Source organism: Plecotus auritus (assembly GCF_963455305.1).
Source record: "Plecotus auritus genome assembly, chromosome: 6".
NCBI classification, from domain to species: Eukaryota; Metazoa; Chordata; class Mammalia; order Chiroptera; family Vespertilionidae; genus Plecotus; species Plecotus auritus.
Window position 1 is genome coordinate 142,176,306 of NC_137773.1, and position 26,569 is coordinate 142,202,874.

The 26,569-nt window shown below is 42.1% G+C and overlaps 2 protein-coding genes across 2 annotated transcripts in view; both read right to left on the minus strand.

The window, feature by feature from the left end:
- Window positions 1-26,569, minus strand: part of TAMM41 (TAM41 mitochondrial translocator assembly and maintenance homolog) — a 243,100-nt gene that overhangs the window by 160,136 nt on the left and 56,395 nt on the right. The window lies entirely within an intron of this gene.
- On the minus strand, window positions 14,365-14,679 carry LOC308250783 (prothymosin alpha-like; the record flags this gene model as incomplete). The annotated part of the gene is made up of 1 exon (XM_080673492.1): window positions 14,365-14,679. The coding sequence occupies one exon, from the start codon at window positions 14,677-14,679 to the stop codon at window positions 14,365-14,367; it is 315 nt and encodes a 104-aa protein (XP_080529618.1).

Sequence of the window (26,569 nt, forward strand, 5' to 3'; positions counted from 1 at the left end):
AGAAGCCCAGTTGATAATTCAACTTAACAAATAAGTATTGAGGCCCTACTGTGTGCAGGGCACTATTCTAGGCACTGGGATACAGCAGTGAACAAACACTGCCCTGGTTGGCCTATCATTCTAATTCAGGTGGTCAGAATTCAAACCTGACCTGGCTTGCCAAGTCCTCTACTGTCAGATTTCAGAGATATGGTCACAGGATCGGAACGTGGTAAATAATAGAGCTATGAATGGTTAAAGCATTTGCAAAATTTCTAGGTAGATGTATATGGAAGCATCTAACAATGCCAGACAATCAATTCCCTTCCTTCTTTTCCTGGCAACTGTCTCAGAGCCCAAAAGTGAGCATGACCTCCACCATGACCCAACATGGATTTTACCCTTCACCCAGCTGGACAGAGTCCAGTGATGGGGCCATTGTGCGTGGTAGTAACCTAAACCATCCACGTGTGGAATTTGATGAAGAGCTGTGCTTGAGGGCGATGTTCCAAGGCTTGGGGAGGTACCATTTGAAACCTGTCAAGGAATAGTGGTGAGCATTTTACTGAACATCAGCTTTTTTCACAGCATGGCTCTGAGTGAGTCCCCTTAAGCAAGACCAGATTTATGGCCAGAACAATTACTCAGACCTCGGATCTCTGAGTGATATGTAACACTGACATAAAGATTGGATTTGTCCTCACACAAGGAATTTTCCTTCAAATATATAAGAACAATTCAGCTTGGCAAGATATTTTTTTTCTCAGAGACAAATTTCAGTGGGCTGGGGCGGGAGATAATAGGAGCAATTTTCCGCAGAAAAGAATGTTGCAGATGCTGGATTCAAGGCCAGCCAGAAGTTGGCCAGAGTTAACTAGCTAGTTCTCAGACAGAATGGTTTGAGTTGCTGAACTTAACAAAAATGAGCATGTGTTTTTCTTCTGAATGTGGATTCACTCAAGAAACAACACCTCAGAGACAAATTCTTCGAACTGAGATCGCCACGTCTCTCTTTGCTCCAATTTCTTCTTTTGCATTCAGCTCTTACAAACATGTGCTATATATAGGCAGGACGAAAGTAAACAAGGAAGGAAGGAAGGAGATCAACATCACTGGGTGCCAACCATGGGCAAGGCCCGATGCTGAGCATTCTCACTTAATTCATTGTGACCCTGTGAGGAACACATGGATGACTCCACCCACAGATGAGGAAGTGGGGGCTCACAGAGGGCAGAACATTTGCCTTAGTGCAACTACTTAATAGTGCCAAACCAGGATTTAAATCAGCTGGCCTAGCGCCCCATTCAACAATCTTTTTAAAATACCACTAAGTCCACCCAGCAAAGACCCCTTTGAGTATCTCTAATAAATCATTGAATCTACTCTCATAGACCAACACTGCAATTCTGTATCCAATTCCTGTGGGCTACCATGTGGAATTGGAATTTACTGGGGTTCCAACATCATTTTTGAAATTGTTTGTCACAGGATGGAGAAGCCCTTGGCATATGAGTATTAGTGAGACTTCAGCATCAGACAGACCAGAGTTCCAACCTTGGTCCCACCATTTTCTGGCTGCATGACCCTGGGCACAAACTTGGACAGTTTCCAAACTCCCATTTTCTCAACTATACATTGGGGATGATGTCTACTTAGAAACATGTTTGTAAAGCAAATATGTACATGGAAAGACATATACTGTATAATCTCACATATATGTGGAATCTAAAATAGAAAAAAAAGAAGCTAAATTTATAGAAAAAGAGATCAGATTTGTGGTTACCAGAGGTGAAAAGTGAGAAGAGAGAGAACTGGGTGAAAGTGGCCAGAAGGTAATGTCCAGTTATAAAATAAGTGAGCACTAGGAATGTAATGTACAACATGAGAACTATAGCTAACATTGCTAATGGTATATGTGAAAGTTGTTTCAAGAGGAAATCCTAAAAGTTTCATCACAATTTTTTTCTCTTTTTTCTTATCTATATGAGATAATGGATATTAACTAAATTTACTGTGGTAGTCATTACACAATATATGTAAGTCCAACCATTATGCTCAACACCTTAAACTTATACAGTGCTGCCTGTCAATTATATCTCAATAAAAACTGAAAGGGGGGAAAGAAAAGTCCTAACTGAATTTAAAAAACAAAAATATTCAGGGTTTTTAAAAGTATTAAGTACTTTAAAAAGTATATTTGCATCTGGTGAGGACTGGCTTCTTGGTTCTTAGATTCTCACATGGTGGAAGGGGCAGGAGCGCTCTTTGTTGCCTCTTATAAGAGCACTAATCGCATTCATAAGGGGTCTGCTCTCATGAACTAATCACTTCCCAAAGGCCACACCTCCAAATACCATCACATTGGGGATTAGGTTTCAACATATGAATTTTCAGGGGACACAGACATTCAGTCTATAGCAGCAGGGAGTTAAATTAGGAGACCTTTACAATCTTTCAGATGAGAGAAGATGGTGGTTCAAAATAGAATAAGAGGGTAATGAAGACAAGAGGACAGGTTTGAGATCTATTTTGTAGATAAATAAACTAGTTAAGGTAATGCTAACTACTATAACAGGTAACCCCCAAAATTTGTTTTTCACGTAAAGTCCAAACAGGGCCCTTGCCAGTTTTTCTCAGTGATTAGAGCATTGGCCTGAGGATTGAAGGTTGTGGGTTCAGTTCCGTCAAGGGCACATACCTCGGTTGCAGGCTTGATCCGAGGCTCTGGTCGGGTGTATGCAGGAGGCAACTAATTAATGTGTCTCTCTCACATTGATGTTTCTCTCTCTGTGTTTCTCCCCTTCCTTTCCACTCTCTAAAAAACCAATGTGAAAAAATATATATCCTTGGGTGAGGATTAACAATAACAACAACAAAGTTCAAACAGGTATTCTAAAAGAGCAAGTGGCTCTCCTCCACGTGGTAACTCAGGGACCCAAGCTCCTTCCATCTTGTGACTCTACCAACCCTCTGAGACCTTAGAATCTTTTGCAGGATCCTCTTCACCCAGCAAACAGATGGAGACAGAGAGCATGAAAAAGACACACATGGTTCTTAGCACTTGGGCCTGGTTGTGGCACTTCCACTTATATTCCATTGATGAGAACTAGTCACATGGTTTCACTTGAATGATGGGGAGCTAGGAAATCTAGTCTACATGTGGGCAGCCAATTCCCATCAACAATCCTGCACTATGGAAAGGGAACATAGATCTTTGTGTTCAACTGGCCATTTCTGTCATGGTAGAGTTGGCAAACTTTCTGATGGATTACACATAGGGGTTGAAGGAAAGTGAGACACCCGGCATGACTCTTTGGCTTTGGCCTGAACAAAGGCAGAAGGTGGTCATTAACTGAAACAGGAAGTTGGGGGAGAAGAAGATTTATACTGGGAACAGGGATAATCAAAAGTTCCATTTTGGACACATTGTATGAGCTGCCTATGAGACATCCAAAAGGAAATGTTAAAAAGGCAGTTGGGTATATGAGCCAGGCCTGCAGAGGAGAGGTAAGACTAAAGATTTAAATGTTGCATTTCTCCTTTACCCAGTGGCTTCTGATCCTAACACCTCCTCATATCGTGGTATGGGCCCCTCATTGCCTTTGACCCTCAATGCATTAACTTCATCAACTTAACTTTACTGCTTTATTAGAGACTAGCAGCCCGGTGCCCTCTCGCAGTCTGGGGACCCTCAGGGGATGTCCAACTGGGAGCAGTCCTACGCCATCAGTTGGACATCCTTAGCACTGTCACAGAGGTGGGCCACTGCGTGCGCCAGCCATCAGCCCGGCTTGTGGCTGAGCCACTGACCACCAGGTTGGCCAGCCAGGGAGGAACCACGGGAGGGCTCCAGGGCATGTCTGGCCCATCTCGCTCAGTCCCGATCAGCCAGACCCCAACAGCAAGCTAACCTACAGGTCGGAGTGTCTGCCCCCTGGTGGTAGTGCACGTCATAGCAAGCAGTTGAGCAGCCTTAGCATATCATTAGCATATTACACTTTGATTGGTTGAACGGCCAACTGGATGACTGGACACTTAGCATATTAGGCTTTTATTATATAGGATAATGTTTGTAATTCTATTATTCATGAAATGATAGCTGTTACTAGTACATGCATTCACCTGTTCAACACAATTTACTGAGTGTCTACAATGTGTTGGGCAAATGTGATTAGCAAGGAAGAAGACCTCGTCTTTGCCTCATGAAGATTGCATTCTAGTAGGTGAAGTTAGATAATAAAGAAGTAAGTATACAGTGTGTCAGTTTTCCTAGAGAACAACAGAGAATGATGAATAGCCACAAGATGGCAGCGCTCAGTCTCCTCAGCCCCACCAGAGTCCCCCAGTCCTTTAAGCCCCACCGGGGGGGAGGGTGGCAGGGCAGGTCTGGTCGCTCCTTGCGCCTGCCCCCGGAGTCCCACAGTCCTTTTAGGCAGGTGCCCAGTGCGGCCGAACCCGCCCTCAGCCCCCAGCCACCAAGGGCCGGCCCGAGGCACAGGCAAGCCTTGGATGTTGGCTTCCCAGTGGCCCAGCACCGGCCGAGGCTTGCACTGCTGGCAGTGGCAGCAGCAGAGGTGTGATGGAAACGTCGCCTTCCCCTGATCACCGGGTCACCTCCTGCCCCTGAAGGCTCCCAGACTGTGAGAGGGGGCAGGCCGGGCTGAGGGACCCCCCCCTCCAGTGCATGAATTTTCATGCCCCGGGCCTCTAGTGTGTCTATATGGGGGAAGGATGTGCCAGGTAAGTGCAAAGACCCAGAAACATAAGAGAACCTGGCGTGTCCCAAAACCAGCCAGGAGGCCAGTGTGCATGAGGTGGGGTGGGAATGGGGAAGAATGGTAGGGGTTGAGGTCAGAGAGGTGGGAAGTGGGCAAATCACGCCGTAGCCAGAGCAGGTTTATTTTCCCCTCAACTTCTTCACGTAACTGGACAAAGAGGAAGAAAATCAAACCTATTTCCCTGTACTCAAATCTTTGCAAAGAAAGCAATGGACAATCAAGAACTTCCTGTGCAGTTCCCAAAGTGAAACACCTTTAAAGTGGAGGACTTGTGACCAAAGTAAGAAAGGGTAACAGTTTCATAATAGGCAGCACAGAGTGTACAATTTTTCCTTGTGCAGCAGGTTTTCTTCACAGCTAATTGCAGCCACATGTGAAGCACTGCAGGGAAGCATTTTTAGCGAGCGCCATCCGAGACCTGGTCAAACGCTTCCCATCCTTCAAGCTCTGAGCAAAACCAGTTGTGTGATTAGCCCAGGAGGAGGGGAACACAAAAATCCTGCTATGATAAAAAAAAACAACAACTATGTTTTCTGAATTTCAACTCCAAAAACTGAGCCAAAGACTTTTATTAGCTTGTTTTTATAACATCCAAAGAAGCTGGTTGAAAGAAAAATAACTTTTTTCCCCCAAGGAAGACATGGTTTCTCTATTAAATTACTTTTCATGGTTCCTTCCTGACCTGTTGTGAGGACCACGGGACAAAAATACCAGTGGTGGACGCTGGGCCTTTTATTGCTGATCTTGATCACGGTGGGACCTCATTAAACGCTGCCATCAATAACTGTAAACATGTGGCCAGGTGCTCATGAGATTGTTTTACTTACTGCTGACATCCCTGGAATTATTCAGCTTTCCTCTGAAGGATGTATAGTGGGCATCATCTGGGTTTTGGCTCCCCAGCTTCTAGAGGTCCTTCCTATCTGGCTGGGCACCTGAAGGTTGGCAAAAGACCTAGGCTCAGCCAACTAGATGTTCTACCTGCAATCTTCTCTCTTGAGAGAGCGATTTGAAGGCTTGTTGGGGGCAGCAGCAAGAGTCCTGGGCTGGCAGTGCCTGGACCCAAATAGTGAATTCAGTCACAGCTTCTTCCACTACAAACAGCTCGGGGGGCAGCCCTGGCCAGCCTCCCTAGCTCCTGACCACTTCCTGAGTCTAGTCCTCTAGCCTTCCTCTCTGTTCTTCAGCCACCCAACACCCATCTAATCAACTCCATTTCTGCTCATATTAACCAGAGACCATTTCTGTTGACTATAACCCAGAAGCCTGGCTTAATCGTAAGTAATTTGAGACCCCCATTCATGAACAGAGTTGACTTACATTATTTTTGTCATCATGTAACTCAAATAAGTACACCATAAAACTAGGTATAAACTCCTTAGAGGCTTGCAGCTTTAAGTAACTATAAAACACAAACACATTTGCAAGCTAAATCCAAGCAGTGCCACAAAATCAGCAATGTTGAAATTAACAGCATTAACTTAATATGGCATATATTCATGAAACTACATAGCTATTAGTAATGTGAATATGGAACTGACTGATATGGGTCCATATGTTTGTTTATTTTTAACTACCATAGGCCACTTCATGACTTAACTTTTCTACCTCTTTTCTCCATTAAAACCATAGTGGATACTCCATTTATACAGCTTGTCTTGAAGTCATTTGCTCTTTACTTTGCAAGGGCACATCATTCACAAATGAAGACTACTGATTTTTTTTGTCTTTGGGCGTGGACAATTAAAATTCTTCTACTTGGCTCCAATCTCATGGTAAACACAAATTATATGCAGGGTCTGAAATCAGCTAGCAGTGTCATCCAGAGTACCCAATACTTGCTTAAATGAATTTTTAAAATATTAAAATGAGTAATATTCAATTTTAAAAATTCTCATAGAAACCTTATAAATTCCTAAAAATACATTTGTAAACACTGGTTTCAGAAATCATGACATGAGCTTTGGAGTTAAAAAAAGAATCCTGGTTTTGAATCCTAACTCCACCCTTTAATAGTCTGGGGATCTTGAGCAAGTTACTTTATCTCCCTGAGTCTTAATTTTCTGACCTGTAAATTGCAACAATAATACCCGACTTTTAGGACAGTTGTATTAAACAAGATAATTGTGTTGCTACTTAATAAATGGTACTAAATATTGTTACTGACGTCCTAATTGGCATTCAGATTGGTTAACATGTGTCCCAGTTCATATAACCAGCTGGTCATAGAGACAAAACTGGACCCAGATCCTCACAACACCTAGTCCTTTGCTTTTAATACTATCTGTGCTGAGCTGTATGATGCCCCTGGAGGCAGCTGCCTACAATTTAGCGCTGTGCTCACAGGGAGCTGCTGTTTTTGAGAGATTTACACTCTGCAAGAGATCACTCAGTCCCCAGGCTGATTCCTTCCAAAAAGAAAAAGAAAAAAGATCACATTATTCCCCTACTTGAAAACTCTATTCCTTATACCTGTGGTTCTCCAAATGGGGTCCCCTGATCAGCAGGGACTTGTTAGAAAGGCACAAGCAAATTCTCAGGGCCCATCCCAGACATCCTCCATCAGAAACTCTAGCAGAGGATGGAGAGGGAGGGACACAACCTGCATTTTAACAAGCCCCACATGCAAAGTTTGAGAACTACTGCTTTATAGGTCCAAGTCCAAACTCCCGAGCACAGCATTCGAGGCTCTTCCTGTTCTGGTCCAAGCCTAGGCTCTTCTCCGGACACTCCTGAAAATACCTTACATTCCAAACAACACCATTTAGACTATTCTGTCTTAAACATGACAGGCATTTCTTCAGAAGGTCTCTTCTCTGTGAGCCTTCTCTGATTTGTGGCTCTGCAGCCTTTATGTCATACTTCCATTACACACACAGGTAGTTACTAACTAGCTACATACTTACCTTTCGCTCTGGATTACAAAATCTGTGTGTTTGAGACTGCTAGTTACCAACCATTATCCATTTTCTCCTTGTCCCAACAAGAGAATCCCAAATTCCCAGCTCCCTAGCAGACAGGAATGGTTAAAGAAATGCAAACGGAAGCTGATGAATGCATCTCCCTGGGGAGTGGGGGAGCTTGCTGATTCAGCTGGCAGGTCCCTGCTGCTCTCCCTTCCTTATTCTTCAATCTGAGCTGCAGTGTCCACCTTGCAACCACGAGGTAAGCTTGAGGATGGGAGACATGGGCTAAGGACGAGGGAACAAAAAGATAGTAGGAGCCTGGGATATTGGTGACATTGTAAGGCCATTGCACCAACTCTGGACTTTGTCCCCAGTCTTCAGGTTACATGATACTCAAATAGATCCCATTCTTATTAGAACCACAGCTGTTTCTCCAAAGTCAGGACTGTCTCATTCTATAGTACCAGAATCTATAGTACCTGGCATGGTGCCTGACCCATAGCAGATGCTTAATAAATGCATGTGGAAGAAATGAAAGACCAAATCCTCATTATTTCTGCTGAAGGAATCAGAGCTCATATATTGGCCCTAAAATTGCCTTCCTGGAAACTCTGGGAAACTACATCAGGTTGTTTTTTTAAAAAAAACAAAACAAAACAAAAAACACACAGATCTTTTAAATTGTATTTTAAATTAAAATGTCACAGTTGTAACTTAAACCAGAATAATATTATCCTACCACTGGACAGAAAACCGGTGCTAAATGAAGACATGTGTCACTCCTGCTTAAAATTCCTCTATAGTTCCCCACAGCTCTTAAAATCCCAAATTTTTAGTATTTTCTGGCTTTCCACTGCTTTTTTATTTTTTATAGTGATATGTAGATTCACACATCATTGAAATAAATAATAAGGAGAGATCCCATATACCTATTGCCCAGTTTCCTCCAATGCTAACATCTTACAAAACTATAGTACAATATCGGAAATAGGATATTGACATTGATACAATCCACCAATCTTATTCAGAGTTCCCAGTTTTATTTGTACTCACTTATGTATATGTGTGCGTGTGTGTTTTGTTCTATAACATCTTATTGTGTATGTAGGTCCATGTATCCACATCCACAGTCAAGATATAGAACATTATGGCTGTCTTTATAATCATTCTCACCTCCTTCCCACTGTGCCCTCTCCCTGTCCCTAACCCTTGGCAAGGACCAATTCATTCTCCACTTCTAAAATTTTGTAATTTCAAAATGTTATATAAATGGAATAACATAGTATGCAATCTTTGGGGACTGGCTTATTTCACTTGGCACAATTCCCTGGAGATCCATCCAAGTTATTGTGTGTATCAATAATCTATTCCTTTTATTGCTGAGTAATACTCCATGGTATGGATGGACCATTTGCCTGTTGAAGGTCATCTGGACTATTTCCGGTTTGGGGCTATGAACATTCTTATACAACTTTTTGTGTAAACATTCCCCCTGCTTTTTGTATCCTTTCTATTATTGGGGTGTTCCCTCCCTCATGAGTCCTGCCTACTGAAGAGAGAGGCCAGAAAAACTCACTTTCCCAACTTGAACTGGGAAGCTCATGATCTATCACACACAACTATGTAAGATTCTGCTCAGAAGTGAGCTGTGTGAGGAAGCAGGCTCTCCAGAGAATCCATTTTAAGACAAAAATGAGAGCAGAAAAAAAAAAAACCCAGCTTTGGTAGGGGGCAGCCAGAATGGAGGTTTGGGTGTCTGTCTCTGCAGCTAGTGAACTCTAGGGACCATATCAGCAGGGTGGTGGCAATGGGGTCTTTGCTGAAAGTGCTATGGGTTTGGGCATTGTTTCTGGTACCATGGCTTCCAAACCCCACTCTCTGGCCCTCTTGGAAATGTGAACTACCTCATATTCTTTTACAAATGTATTTTCTGCTAAAATAAGCTTCAGTGGATTCTGTTGTTTGCAACTTACAACTCTAAGCAATCTCCCTCTCCAGCATCATTTCTAGCCTATTCCTTATACTTAATGCTTCAGGTCTCCAAAATGACTCAGTTTCCAAAATATAGTAGACAAACATCCTGTGCTTCCCTTTTATGGCACTCATCATAAAGAGAACACTGCCTATTTATTGACTTCTCTATCTCCCTCTAGGAACTGTAAACCCAATATCCCCAGTCACATTTCTACTGTCCTTAGTATATGCTAAATTAATATTCAAATAATCGCTTGTCTTTATCTTTGATCAGAACAATGAGTTGCCACATTGTTCTTTGATAAGTACAATGAGTTGTGGCAACAACATGAGTTGGCACTTCACATCCACTAAAATGGCTAAAGCAATATCAAGTGTTGGCAAAGACGTGAAGCAATCAGAACTCTTATAACAGAAACTGTTAGGCACTTTAAAAAAAATTTTTTTTTTATTGATTTCAGAGAGGAAGGGAAAGGGAGAGATACATCAATGATGAGAGAGAATCATTGATTGGCTGCCTCCTGCACACCCCACACTGGGAATCGAGCCCACAACCCAGGCATGTGCCCTTGACTGGAATCGAACCTGGGACCCTTCAGTCCACAGGACGATGCCCTGTCCACTGAGCCAAACCAGCTAGGGCTTGTTAGGCACTTTTTAAATAAATATTTAAAAATTTAAACATATGCTTATTATGTGACTCTGCAATTTTACAGCTAGATACATACCCAACAGAAATGAAATATTTCAAAAACATTTGTAAACAAATGTCAGAACAGCTTTATTTATAATAATCAAAAACTATAAACATATAAGCCTAACTGGTGGACACAGACAACAGGGGGGTGAGGGTAAGAGTGGGGGGGTGGGAAGGTAATGGGGGGATGAGGACAAATATGTAGTACCTTAACCAATAAAGAAATTAAAAAAAAAAAACTATAAACAAAGTAAGTGTCCATCAACAGATAAATAAATTGTGATATAGTCATACAATGAAATACTACTAAATATTACTTGCCAATAAAAGGAATGAACTGATACATGCGATGACATGAATAAATCTCAAAAACATTATGCTGAAAAAAAAAAAGATACAAAAGACTACATATTGTATGATTTCATCTATAGGAAATTCTAGAAAAGATAAATCCAATCTTTGGTGCTAGAAGTAAGTTCAGTGGTTACCTGGGATGGTACTTTGAAAGGATTGACTTCAAAGAGGCATAAGAGAACTTTCTAGAATGGTGGAAATAGCTTAATCTTGATTGGTGGTTACATAACTGTATACATTTGTCAAAAGTCCTTGAGCTGTACACTTTAAATAGACCTAAATTAGACTTCAATGAAATTAAAAAATGCGCCTACTCAGTATTTACATTTCAAACACTAGAATCCCACTCTTCAGCCTCAAAGAAATTAGAATGTCTCATGATAATGTTATTTATGTGTTTTGCACTTTTACATGCAGCAACAAAGTGATAGAGAAAAAAAGAAACAGAAAATGACATTTTTGCAAGCTTTCTCTCCTGTGGGAGCTATCGGACGGGTCATCTAAATGGTATGATAGAGAGCGTGAGACTTGAGCTCGTGGCAATCATTTTGCTACCACAGTGAGAGCCTGGAGGGTGTGCTGCTTGGCATGGTCATACAGGTATTATCATTTGACCCTCAGCACCTGAGGAAGTAGATTTTATTGCATTCATGTTTACAGTTGAGCAAAGATTTCTTAAACACATTTCTTGTCACACAGTCAATAAATGGTGAAACTAGGACTTAAACCAAAATCTGTCTCCAAAGTGTTTTGACTGCAAACCTGGAAACTGGAATCCTATATTTCTATAAATATAGAATTTGGATCCCAGCCACCAAAGCCTGTTCCCTTTGTTTTACAATGATTAGGGTCTCCCCAGGAGAGTCCCTGAATTCTGTGCAACTCTGACCTACATAGGTAAGACATAGACAAGTCAGTCCATTGTCATTACACTTCATCAGAATCTGCTAGCAGATTTTTCCTCTTTCAGCAATTTCTTTCTTTTTATTTATAGTTGTGTTCAATGTAAATCAATTCCATCACAGAGAAGTTACCATGAATCAAAGTGTAAACACACACACACACAATGTACAATCTAAAACAGATGTACACCGATCACATATGAAGCAAAAGGGAGTGTTCATTCATACCCATAGTAGCTTGAAATCATGATGCCTTCTAAAGATGGCAAGAACAGACTTTTGTTATTAAGACTAGTGATCATAGGTTATGTGTGATTCCATCATATGAGTAATCTAAAGTAGTCAGACTCATAGAAGGAGAGCATAGAATGGTGGTTGCCAGGGGCTGGAGGTAGGGTGGGGGGAGAAGGAGTTGGGGAGGTGATGGTTAAGGGTCCAAAGTGTTTTTTTAAATATTTTTTATTGATTTTTTACAGAGAGGAAGGGAGAGGTATAGAGAGCTAGAAACATCGATGAGAGAGAAACATCGATCAGCTGCCTCCTGCACACCCCCCACTGGGGATGTGCCTGCAACCAAGGTACATGCCCTTGACCAGAATCGAACCTGGGACCTTTCAGTCCACAGGCCAACGCTCTATCCACTGAGCCAAACTGGTTAGGGAAAGGGTCCAAAGTTTTAGTTATGCAAGATGCATACTTTTTGGAGATCTACTATACAACAAGCATAATGCCTACAGCTAACAATATTGTATCGCCTACTTAAAATTTCCTAATTTAAAGGATAGATCTTATGTTAAGTCTTACCACACACAAAAATAACAATAAAGGAAATTATTATTGAGACAGAGGCAACTTTGAGAGGTGATAGATACATTCATGGCCTTGAAGGTGGTGATGATTTCACAGGTGTGGACTTAGCCCCAAACTCATCAAGTTGTATCCATTAAATTTGTGCAGCTTTTTACATGCTAAGCATACCTCAATCAAGTGGTTTTAAAAAATGGCTGCCCTGCCGAAACCGGTTTGGCTCAGTGTATAGAGCGTCGGCCTGCGGACTCAAGGGTCCCAGGTTCGATTCCGGTCAAGGGCATGTACCTTGGTTGCGGGCACATTCCCAGTAGGGGATGTGCAGGAGGCAGCTGATCGATGTTTCTCTCTCATCGATGTTTCTAGCTCTCTATCCCTCTCCCTTCCTCTCTCTGAAATATCAATAAAATATATTAAAAAAAAAAAATGGCTGCCCTTACCTGGCTGGTGTGGTTCAGTGATTGAGCGACAGATCAATGAACCAGGAGGTCAGGGTTTGATTCCCAGTCAGGGTACATGCCTGGGTTTCGGCTCAATCCCAGTGTGGGGTGTGCAGGAGGCAACCAATCAATGATTTCCCTCATCATTGATGTTTCTACTTCTCCCTTCTTCTTCCTCCCACTCTGAATTTAATTTAAAAATATATATTTAAAAAGAAATGGCTGCCCTGGCCGGTGTGGCTCAGAGGTTAGCGTGTCGGCCCTGTGTAAGAGTCACGGGCCTGATCCTCAGTCAAGGGCATGTACCTGGGTTGCAGGTTCCATCTCTGGCCCAGGTCGGAGTGCGTGTGTGAGGCAACCAATGAATGTGTCTCTCTCACATCAATGTTTCTCTCTCTCCCTGGTCCCTCTCCCTTCCCTGTTCCCTCCCTTCCACTCTCTCTAAAAGTCGGGTGAGGATCAACAAAAAAAAATTTTTAAATGGCTGCCCTAGAAGGTGGTGAACCTCCTACAACAGGAATGTACGTGGTGCACCTGAGGAAAGAGGAAGATTATGTGTCTGATCTGAGTGAAGCAGGAAAAGAGGAAATTAAGTAGGCAGGGCCAGACCACGCTGGGCCCTGTGGGTAGCAGTAGGGAGTTCAGATTTCTTTCCCAATGCAATGGAAAGCCCCACATTCTCCTCATATTCTTGTTTGTCTCTGGTTTTTTATTGTGTGTGGGCTTCCTTTTCTTCACCTGCCCCTTAAGTGTTGCTGTTCTCCCAGCCTCTCTCCCTAGCTTCTTGTTATCGTTCTACCTGGGGGAATATATATATATATTTTTGTTAGAACAACTCAGCAAAATAAAATTCCCGTTTATTGTTGGACAACGTTGTTTCATGCATACATCAAACAAGCCAAAAAAATAAAAATAAACAGCAACTTCATAGACAAAAAAAAGGGAAAAAAAGAAACCTTTTTATCTTTGGCCTTTTTAACCATCTCATACAAACCAACTACTTATAGTACAGCTAAGTACATACACCAAAAGTTACTGGAATGCTCGGAATAAGATTGTTTTTTGTTGTTGTTGTTTTTGCTTTTTTTTTTTTTACAAGTTTTTTTTTTCCTTTGAGATTATAATGAACATGGTCACACCACAAGTAAAGTCAGAAGTTGGACAGAGAATGCTCCAAAGGCTGGTTTGGTCATCCCAAGATCATGAAAAATGGCTGACCCCTAACAATATGTACAAAAAATATAAAATGTAAATAAGAAATACAAACGAATTTTCCTTTTTAAAGTACTTTTAAGAAAAAAAGCAGGGCCTTGGAAGCTGTGGTTCTTTTTTCCTCCCCTGTTGCAAATTCATGTGTGGTTTTGGTTGGGTGTGGTGAGGGCGTGTCACCTGCAGGTGGCGCTGCCCGAGGTGGGTGGGTGGGCAGGCGAGCGGGAGTCTCTACTCGGTGACCACGTTTAGATTCTGAGACGGGACGTGGAGGGTGAATAGGTCACGGAGGCCTTTAACTTTTCATTTTTTTGCTGTCTAGTCATCGCCATCGGTCTTCTGCTTCTTGGTGTCAACATCGTCATCCTCATCATCTTCAGCTGCCCGTTTGCCTGTAGCTGCCTCAGCCTCATCTTCATCTCCATCCTCTTCCTCACCATCACCTTCATCTTCCTCCTCCTCCTTCCCTCCTTCTTCATCTACCTCATTGTCAGCCTCCTGCTCCCCATGTTTCTCATTAGTGTTCCCATTCACAGGTGCATCTCTTCCATTCTCTGCCTTCTCCACAACTTCCTTCTCCTTTAAGGCCTTGGTGGCGATCTTGGAGCTGGTGTCCACAGCCATGTCTGACATGGTGGGGCATGCCGGTGATCCTATGCAGCGGATTTTTTTTTTTAATAAAGGAGAGTTGGAGGATTCTGGCAAAGAAGCTGCCAGAGTGGAGGGGCGGTGGAGGGGTTGCAGCGAGTGGAGAGGCAGCCGCAGAAACCTTGGGGGAATTGTGATTGCCCTCAGTTGGCAATCGAGACCTTTTTCCTGGTCCTCATGTATCAAACACAGGCTGCACCCTCCAACCACCCATCCCATAGTCTCCTCACATTTGTGCAAAGCTCCCCACCCCCCAGTCTTTCCAGCTCAGTTAATAACACTACCTGCTACCCAGACATCCAACCTAGAAACCAGGGCATCATTGAGTCTCTCCCTCTCTCTCACATCCTTCAGCCAATTAATGATCAATTTTTTAAAAAACCTCCTAAATATTCCTAAATCTCTCGTTTCCTCACTGTCCTGCTTAATCCAGATGGCACTCCTAAAGCAGATGACCATAGCTCCTCCATGGATAGCTGCAATAGCGCCCTAATCCTCCCCACCCCAGTCCCCATCCCCTCAAATGTGCTGTTCTGGCCCTTACCACCAGTGAACTTGCTTAACTGTAAGACTGCCCCAGATGAACCTGGGAAAGACTGAATTCACAACCTCCCCAGCCCCACCCTCCTTCCTGGCCTTGGCAGATGCCTAAACTGAGATAACAAAAGGAAGCCCTGAGAATGGGATTCAGATACAGAAAGAGATGAGACTCAGCATAATAACACCTAGGAGATATGCAGAGGGCCACCATCACTGTTTTGTGAAAAGTCTGGAAATTGTGCATGCCTCCCCCATATGAATTATAGCTCTGAGCCTTTGCTCTCTCCCAATGGATCCAAGAAGAAACTAGGAAGAGTGGGCTCTTGGGAGGGGGAAGGAATGGAAAAGGACTAAGGGGATTGAGGAGCTGGGGGGCGATGAAGTTTTGTTTCCCAGGAACTGTGAGAGGACAGCACAGTGGTCAGAGGACACAGTCTCACTTGCTCAGGAGGGCGGGGTGGTCAGACGAGAATGGCCTGTGAGTACTCTGAGCACTCTGGATACTGTCAGGTGAGAACATTCACCTGGAACGCGAGAGAAGGGCCTGTTCATGTGTCCCTGTGACTGATGTGTACTTGATGGCCAACACTAAGGCTGCTTATGATGTACCCCTCCCCTCACTATTTAGGGGTCACTGTGCTGCAAAAGACCCTCCACCCATACACCTCTCCCACCTTCTCTCTTACCTTATCTGGAATGGACTGTTGCCCTCCTGTAAGTGTCTCCTCACTCATGATTCTCCAATACTACCTGCAATGATTTCACCCCATAAAACATCTTCTCCTGCCCATCTCCTGGCTACTGTCTATTCATCTTTATGACAAGCATTAGATGTTTAAATATTACATAATAGGGAGAAAAGCCATGTTTGGGCATCACACAGTCCTGGATTAGAAAACTCCAGTTTTACTGTGACACCTTTGCAACCACTTTGTCTCTCTTATTATCAGTATAGTAGACTGATGGTCGCTTTTTTCATGTCTTTGAGGATTAAGTGGACTTATTTAAAGTGTCTGGCACATAGTAGATACCCAATAAACGTTAGCTCTCTTTTTTACTCTTGAGATACTCAATAAGTGTTGTTCTAATTCTACAGTCATTGAACAGCCACTGTGGGATGCTACAACAGTATCTGTTAGCATTGCCTTTCCCTTCTTCCTAGACCTCTCTTTACTGGTTAACTTGAGTGCAATTCTCATTTATTATGTATTGGGAGTGATGCATTTTCCATGCAGAGTAACAGGCAGAAGCTATCACTTACTGGATGGCTACTCTGGGCCTGGCCTTCACTAGGTGCTTTCCATGTAGTGTAGTCTCTCGGTTAACATTCACAATGACTCTTGGGGGTCAGTGGTATTAATCACTCTCCTATATATGCCCAAATCAAGATTTTGAGAAGTAAAATAACTTTCTTGAAGTCACACAGCCAGTAATTGATAGAGCCAAGATAGAAATCTGGTCTCCCAGATTCCAAAGCCCATGTATTTTCAAATAGACGACATTTCCTTTCATGAAAAATACATGTGATAGTAGTAGTTAACACTTAGTGGTTACCTATTTGCCGGGAACTATTATAACTCTGTACATGTATTAATTAACCTCTGCCAACATCCTATGAAGTAGTTACTATTGTTAATTGCTATTTTACAGAAAAGAATTGAAGCATAAAGAGGCTAAATAACTTGCCCAGATCGCTTAAAGCCGAATCTGTTTGTATATATATGTTGGGAAATGTTAGTCATCAATCTATCTTCTTTCTTCAATAAGCATAAGATCCATGATCAAAAGAGAAAGAGAACACGTAGGGAAGTTTTAGAAACCTTGATGTGCTAGAGCAGGATGGGGAACATCAGGCCCATGGGCCATATGAGGCACATAAAATCATTTGGTCTAGCCCTGCCAAGGCATTAGGGGTGAGTTAATTAAATGTTTGACCAAATATAGCAGGCTAGTTTTTAAGTTGATAATTTTGTATGGCCCGTGAATGATGTTATAAATATCCAAATGGCTCCTGGCAGAAAAAAGGTTCTCCACCCCTGTGCTAGAGGGCTGTTTGCTGTTATGTTGAAAATAAAGTGAGGAGAGATTCTGAGTATATTCAGGGTTTGAAAACCAGTAAGTGCTATTCTCCTGGAACTCTGGGGTTGTAGTGGAGGCCACCACCTCAGAAGGGCAGGCTAGATCCTGAGGGTCACATGGAGGCAAAGGAACTGGCACACTGAAGTGTTTCACTCATCCCTGGAGACCTATAGAATCAAAGATGATTAGCAGCCCAGACAAAAAGGACAGACTCTTCCAACCAGCAAGCAGAGCCAACAACTTGCGCAATCCCTCGGGAGTGTGTGACCATGATGTCACCTTGTTTATTCCCTGCATGGGAATCAGGCCCCACTGGGGCTTGATTAACTGCCGGCCACAGACAGCAAAATGACAATGCTTTTTAACTTATTCTTCAGACCATCAGGAGCTCCCCATCTAAAAGTCATTCTGAAGTAAATCACAGGGATGTTTAATCTTTGCTCTGATTCTGCAATTTAGAAGCAATTCTGTGCCACTTCCCTTCAATCACTGGGCATGGCACCCCTTTAGTGCGGTGTGGAAATCATTCATGCAGACATGTACAGTATTCATTAAGTCTCTTATATGTGTATTCATTGAATAGGTGCTCAGGATATGTTGGTGAATAAGGATGATGTGGTCTGCCCTGGTCAGGTAGCTCAGTTGGTTAAAGCATTGTCTTGATATGCCAAGATTTCGGGTTTGATCCCTGGTCAGGGCACATGCAAGAAGCAACCAATGAATGCATAAATAAGTGGAATGACAAAATTTATGTCTCTCTCTTTTTCTCTCTCTCTCTAAAATCAATCAATAAAAAAACCTTTGAAAGAATAATATGGTTCCAGTGAGTTAGAAACTGAATCTAGTTGGGAAAAGGAACATTTAAGAAACAGAGACTGGTCAGTGTGGCTCAGGGGTTGTGCATCAACCCATGAACCAAGAGGTCACTGGTGCAATTCCCAGTCAGGGCACATGTCCAGGTTGCAGGCCCAATCCCCAGTAGGGCCTTGCAGGGAGCTGTGCAGGAGGCAGCCAATTGATGTTTCTCTCTCATTGATGTTTCTATCTCTCTGTCCCTCTCCCTCTCTGTCTGTCTAAAATCAATAAAAACATATATTTTTTAAAAAGAAACAATTAGAGTTCTATTAGGAGTTTTTAAAGGAGGTGTACAGAGAGCCATGGAAGCATACAACAGGGGTCCCAACTCAGTCTCAAGAGGGCAGAGGATGCTTCTCTGCAGAATTGATGTGAGGGACTTCAGGGCTTTTTGGTTTTTAAGGGCAATAGAACAAACATTCAAGGACTTTTAGCAGGGAGTGGAATGAATGGACTATCCTAGCTGCAGCATAGGGAATGGATGGAAGGAAGGCAAAAGGAGAAATGGGCAGACCAGGTGAGAGGCTACCATAGCTGTGGAGTTAAGAAATAAAGGTGTCTTGGACTAGGATTGAGGTGATGGGGATGAGGACAAGTAAATGGGTTTGAGAAACATTTAAGTTCAAGAATTAACAAGATTTGGTAAGATTAAAGGGAGTGATGATGGAAAAGCAATTATAGCTCATCTTTCTCAATAAAAAATATTTGTCAAGGGATTCACCTGCATATGCTCAATATTACTTAGTTCCCTTCTGCAGTAGTTAGGTAAAAGGAGTGATTGCCCATTTAGGAGCTCATAGGTTGATCAATGGGGCTTCCATTCTTTTAGAAAATACTTATTAGGCATCTTTCATGTGCCAAACACTGTACTAGGCACTGGGAATACAAACATGAATATGACACAATCTCTATTTTGGAGAAGAAAGAGCAATGGAATGGGCAGACATGGGTTCAAATTCCCGTATCACTACCTCCTGGGAAAATTTGATTTAACTACTTTAAACTTTGGAGCCTCCATTTTCTTATTGCAACATGGGAATAAAAATACCTGACTGCCAGAATTGGTATGTGGATTAACGAGAAACTGTCTGGAAAACAAGTGCAGTGTGTCATTCAATAGATATTAATTTCTCCCACCTCACCCCAGCTCCTCCACCTTCCAGGTTTAAGCATCTAGACAAAAAAAAATTTTTTTTATAAATCAGGTTTAAGAAAGCATTCCTCAGTAGAAAAACCACAGCAAGATGAGGGATCTAATAACAATATTTCCAGAACATACAAATGTAGTCATTCTGGATGGGCAAGTTGCTGCTCTCTCTGAAAGTTTTTCAATTTAAGGAAATAGTATACCTTCAAACAAAAAGCTTGCTTTTGTCTCTATAATGCAAGCAATTACCTACTCCTGGATGCCAGACTACTGCCATTTCTGGCATTAACCCAACAGCTATTGAGTATACATTGCAAGACATGCTAAAGAGTTCCTGGTTACTCCTATAATCCGAAAAGCAACTCAGCGTTTCCTCCTGAGTTCAATCACCAACTGAGTTAGGAGCTTTCTTTCCTTTCCTTCCTTAACACAATGATTTTACTTTTTCATTTCCCCTATTTGCTTCTTTTTCATTGCTTCCCATTTTTATTATTTTTCCAGTTTCATTGGGAAATAATTGACATACCACTTTCATCTTCAAATGTTGTCCCCTTTTATAAAAAATAGATGCTATTTCTCTCTCTATCCCTAAGAGGACTGTAAACATAATTATCTTAAAGTCAACTTCTGGTTGTTTTATTATTTCCATTTTACCAGGAATGAATTTATCTCTTGATTGTTGATTTTGTTTGGCTCTCTGTTTTTGCATTGATTTTTGCTTATAGACTTTGGGATTCTGGTTTGCACATTCATTTCGAGGGCACATTTCCCATTTTGACCTCCCCAGTCTCTCTGCTACATTGCTTTCTTCCCTGTCCAGCAGTTTCTGGTTGCCTCCATCCAGTCCCTCAGGCTCCTACTCCAGAATTAAGTATGATGTTGGTGCCTTGGGTATCCATCCTATATTGGGCTCTCCACCCATATAGGAGAAATGCAAATCTAGGCATCAAGTCACTGAAAAGGCTTGCCCAGGTCTTGGCTTCTCCTTTCTCCCAGGGAACATCTACACTAATCAAAGAGAAAGATGCAAATTGACTGTACCTCCGTGACACCCACCAGCCAATGAGGAAGGAATATGCAAATTAGAAGGACAAAGATGGCTCTAGGCGTGGAGCGGCTGGGCAGGACGGCAGGGGGCAGAGGGATCTACAGGAGCGGCTCTTTGGCCGCAGCAAAGACGAAGGTGGCAGACTCCGGCTGGCGTCTGCAGCGAAGACGAAGATGGCGGAGTCTGCAGCGAAGACGAAGAAGGCAGACTCTGGCCGGAGCGAAGGCCTGGGTCCCGGGTGCCGGAGGAAAACCGGTGCCGGAAGCCAGGGGAAGGAAGGCCTATTGCATGAATCTTCGTGCAACGGGCCTCTAGTACCTTTTAAAGCCATAAGTCTAAATAGCTGACAGTTTCAGGTTTCTTAGCCTCCTTTCATAAGTAGAAGGTATATGAGTGCATGAACGTGTATGTTCTTGTGCGTGTGTGAACAAAGAGAACACGCTTCCCCAGCCCCTGATTTCCAGCAGAGGGCCTAAGTGTGGCCTTTCATAGTACTTAGTGCCCTTGCCATTCCTGTTACTACACAAAAGCCCAATTCCTCGTCACCTCTGCCTGCTTCTCCACCTAGAGCCCGGTAGCCCATTTATCACTCATGTATGTGTTTCATGTCTTCTCCACAGAGAGATATATAAATTTTTTTACTGTGGCTATGGTTTTCTCTCTCTTTTAGTACTTTATCTATAACTTTATATATTTTGGCAGGGAAAACCTCAAAGCATGACTTTATGACACCATCTTGACCAGAAGCCTCCCTGATCCTCTGCACTTGTTACATGGCATTATAAGTGTTTACACCACTTACTGTACTGCTTGTCCAAAGTCATAGTTCAAGTTGTAGAGACAGGATTTTAACCTTAGTCGACTGACTCTTATTTAGAATACTGAGGAATACCGCCCTGTTTATCGCCCCATCACTAGTGCCTTGCACAAAAATTAGGTGCTCAGTTCATGTTTTTTTGAGTGACTTAATCTTAGTTTCCCATTGCTGTCTTCTAGATGTACCATAATCCCCCTTCTCCCCTCTCACCAAGCTAACTCAGTGGCCCTCTCTTTAGAAATGTAAGATCAGCGAACACCTAATTCTTACCTATCCTCCCTTTCCTGTGCTCATGATAAATACCACAATCGGTCAGAGAACTCTCCTTTAATGCCTAGACCTTGCTGCATCACCCTACTTACCCAGCACTTCAAGCACTCATTATTAATTGATGAGCATTTGCCCTCCAAGTATAGACACAAATTTCTCTTTTACCACATAAAGGCCCTAAAGCTCTCAGAAGACAAAACACGAAGGCATTAATAAATCAGTGGTCTCCTTTTATTGTTCTAGAATTTTTACTTCCTACTCTAACTTTGGCCTAAAATATGAAAAGTAAACACATCTAGATAAAATACGATTCTGGGATCCTGGGTTATCTGCAAATAGCCCGCAACTGAGAACATTATCCATAATTTCCTATAATGTTACCTTCTATTTGAATAAACTTTACTTCTCTTAATTTCACACTCAACCAATGAGGTAGGCTTTACTATTTATTTCTTACAGATGAGGAAACTCACAGAGAGGTTAAGTGACTTGGCTAACATCACACAAAGGGTAAGTTGCAGAACCTGTTCCAAAACCCAGATCCTTTTTTTTTCTAATTAAAAATTTTATTGCCCTAGCCCAGTGGTAGGCAAACTCATTAGTCAACAGAGCCAAATATCAACAGTACAACGACTGAAATTTCTTTTGAGAGCCAAATTTTTTAAACTTAAACTTCTTCTAACGCCACTTCTTCAAAATAGACTCGCCCAGGCCGTGGTATTTTGTGGAAGAGCCACACTCAAGGTATCAAAGAGCCGCATGTGGCTCGTGAGCCGCAGTTTGCCGACCACTGCCCTAGCCAGTTTGGCTCAGTGGATAGAGTGTTGGCCTGCAGACCAAAGGGTCCTGGGTTCGATTCTGGTCAAGGTCATGTACCTCGGTTGCAGGCTCCTCCCTGGCCTAGGCCCTGGTTGGGGCGCATGCTGGAGGCACCCAATCTATGTGTTTCTCTCACATCAATATTTCTCTCTGTCTTTCCCTCTCTCTAAAAATCAATGGAAAAATATCCTCAGGTGAGGATTTAAAAAATTTTGTTGTTAATTTATTAATTTGAGAGAGAGGGAGGGAGGGAAAGAGAGACATCTAATTGTTCCACTTATTTAGCTTTTTTTGTTGGTTGTTGTTCTTGTTGTTCCACTTATTTATGCACTCACTGGTTGCTTCTTGTATGTTCCCTGACTGGGGACTGACCCCACAAACTTGGTGTATCAGGACAATGCTCTAATCAACTGAGCTATCTGATCAGGGCCATATTTTTTTATTTCTAATCTTTATATTGCCTAGTATATCAGCACTATTTCTATTGTTCCACTGTTTTTCTAAAACAATACTTTTCAAGTGTCAGTCACATGAAGATGACCTTCATAATAATTTTTGTTCCAATATTATCTTTGCATAATATGATAAAACAGTCACAGAATCACTGTTTTTTATTTATTACAGATCCCTGTTTTGTGTGTGTGTGTTGCTATTGCTGCTGCCTTTTTGTTTTTACATTGTATAGGTTCAGTCCTGTGCATGCCTGAGGACTGGGACTGTTTGGCATCCTCAGTGCTCAGTGAAGTGCCAGGCTTGACACATGTCTGCAGAGCTGTTTCAAAGTTATCCCCAAGGTTACACAACCTTAATGCTCAGGTGTGTGCTGAGTTTCCAAAGTCATATAATCTTACTTTTTAAAAATAAAGATGACTGAGAAAATGGATAACCAAATTTAAGTTGTATATAAGCCTCTTCATATATAAGACACCACAAATCACACACATTTTTAAAAAATAGTTTTTTGGAGTGTTTTTTTTAGCACAGGTATCCTGAGTTTTAGCAAGGGAAATACAGTTGTTGTGGGATCACAATTAGTATGAAATGCTTCGTGACTCAGCCAACCACTAGCTGACCTCAGGATACAAACCTTAGCTGGCCTCATCACTCCTGGGGTTTTTCCACAGTGTTTTTATAGCTTTCATTTCAAATAATATTAGCTTGAGCCGCCAGTGTAACCAGGCCTTTGTTCTCCTCTGATTGTTCCTCTAGCAGAACTGACAATAGGAGTCTTTTCTCTGGCTCTGGTTAAGTACAAATCCATTATCAAGTGGACCCAGGGACCTAGTGGGCTCAAGGCTTTTACCACCAACCCCAGTCACCTACAAACATATGTCAAGGACAATGGTATAAATCACCATCCTTGGTATTATCATCATCATGATAACTACCACTTATTGAGTCTTTACTATAGGGGCAGGTATTCTGCTGAGCCTTTTACATGAATTAGCTATTCTTGTAATTTTACCCTTCACAATAACTCTATGGAGAAGCTTCTACAATTTTCTTGCTACAGATAGTGAAATTGAGACTCAAAGAAGTTAAGAAACGTATATACGTGCAGTTATAATAAATAATAGAGATCCCATGTCACTTTTACCCAGTTTTGCCCAGGGGAAACATCTTGCAAAACTATACTACAATTTCCCAACCAGGATATTGAATTGGTAGAATTCACAGATTTTGTTGTTGTTGTTAATCCTCACTGGAGGATATTTTTTCCCATTGATTTTTTAGAGAGAGAGTGTGTATGTGTGTGTGTGTGTATGGGAGTGGGGAGTTGGGAGGGGGAGACAGAGAGGGAAAAACATCCATTGGTTGCCTCCCGCACATGAGCTTGCAACCGAGGTATATGCCCTTGACTGGAATCGAACCTGGGACCCACACTCTATCCACTGAGCAAAACTGGCTAGGGTGAATTCACAGGTTTTAGCTCTTATTCAATGTGGCATACTTTCTTTTAAAACACTTATAATCAACATACCATAGACTTAACCCATTTAAAGTATGAAGTTCAATTATTTTAGCATATTCACGGTTTTACAACCAGTGCCACTACCTAATTCCAGAACATTTCGTTATCCCCAAAAGAAACTCCCTACCCATTAGCAGTTACTGCTCATTTCTTTCCCCACCCCATCCCCACTAAAAATAGACCACTACTCTTCCACTTTCTCTCTCTATAATTTGCCTATTCTGTACATTTCACATAAATGTAATCATACCTATGTGGCCTTTTGTGACTGGCTTCTTCCCTTGAGCATAATGTTTTCAAGGTTCATCCATTTTGTAGCATGAATCAGAATTACATTCCTTTTTAAGGCTGAATAATATTTCATTGTGTGGATTATATCACATTTTATTTATCCATTTGCCAGTCGATGGACATTTATGTTGTTTCTACTGTTTTGCTATTATGAATAATGTTGCTATGAATATTGCTATACATGTTTTTGTGTGGACATTATGTTTTCATTTCTCTTGGGTACTTAGGAGTGGAATTGCTGGGTCATAGGATAACTCTGTGGGACTATTAAACTGTTTTCTACAGCATCTGCACCATGTGCTATTCCTGCCAGCAATGCAAGAGTGTTCCAATTACTACACATCCTCACCAACACATGTTATCTGTCTTTTTTATTAAAGTCACTCCAGTGGGTGTGAAGTGGTAACTCATCATGGTTTTGATTTGCATTGCTCTAATGGCTAATGATGTTGAGTATCTTTTCATGTGCTTATTGGCCATTTGTATATCTACTTTGGATGGAGGTAGGTTATTTTTAAAAGTTCTGAATGTACTTGATAATAAAGTGAATGTGACAATGTGTTTACTATATTTTGATATTAGAAGAAAAAATATCTATGTTATCTATTTACACACTCAGTCATTAGACATCTTCTGAGTACCTATGATATTTCAGCTACCAGAAGTACAGAGAGAATAAACCAGACAGTCAATCGTGAGAGGTGGTATAGATAAGGTTCCAGGCACTTTTATAAAAATCTGTTTCAGACTTCACTTATCATCCAGATGATTCATCCACATTTTTGGCAGGGGCAGAAAGGCAGTGAGACAAGGTCCTTGATCTCTAGTAGCTCACTCTTTAGTGGGGAATACAAACACATAAACACATCATTGCAATCCCATATGGTCAATACAATAGCAGTTGTTTGTCTAAAGAGCTATGGGAGCACAGAGGAAGGAGGAATTAACGCTGCTGGGCATCGAGGAAGGGCTCACAGGAGAGGGGGCATCTGAATTTGGTGTTATAGAGTGTTTAGACATTTGACAGAGGAAGGAAACAGAAAGGCATTCTAGGCATCAGGCACAGCATGAGCTGAAGTGGAGGGTGCAAAGTAAGGATGGAAGGGAGTTGGACCAGGCTGTGCAGAGCCACACTGAGGAGCTTCTATCCACAGTGTGGATTGTTTTTTAAGCCTTACCCAAGGATATTTTTTTCCATTGATTTTTAGAGAGTGGAAAGGACAGGGAGAGACAGAGAGAAACATCCATGTGAGAGGCACACATCACTTGGTTGCCTCATGCACGTGCCCTGACCAGGGCCGGGAGCCTGCCACCAAGGAACGTGCCCCTTGACGGAATTGAACCCAGGACCCTTCAGTCTGCAGGCCGACACTCTATCCTTTGAGCCAAACCGGCTAGGGCTACAATGTGGATTTTGATATATTTTTTAAAAGCAGAAAAATAGTGAGATTGGATCTGAGATTTAGGAGATTACTTTGGGGGCAACCAGGTAGATGCATTAAGAGGTTGGCAAATTCTATGAAGGGCCAACTAGTAAATATGTTTGGCCTTGCTAAAATATGATCTTCATCACAACTTCTTGGCTCTGCTGTTATACTAGTAGTCTGAAAGCCGATTAGACAATACTTAAATGGATAAGCCTGGATGTGTTCTAATACAGCTTTATTTACAAAACCAGGCAGAGTGGATTTGTCGGAAAGGCCATGGTTTACTGACTCCTAGATTAGAACAAAGGAAGAATGAAAGTAAAAAGACTGGACTATCCAGAAGTTCTCTCATGAATGGTGAAAATCAAAACAGAGCAAGGGAATTGAGACTTTTAACTGAGGCAGAAGGCATCTTTAGATTCAAGAAGAGTCAGGTCCTGAACATGGGCTGGGCTGGAAAGTGGAACTGTGCTCCCCACCACCCGCCTGTGTTTCCTACAAGGTAAACCAGAACTCCCTCTCGACCCCAAAGCACATCACTCATTCAGGCCTCATGCAGGCCTTGTGACAGCAACGCGGAGGTGTGGAGCCTAAACCAGTGACAGTCTTG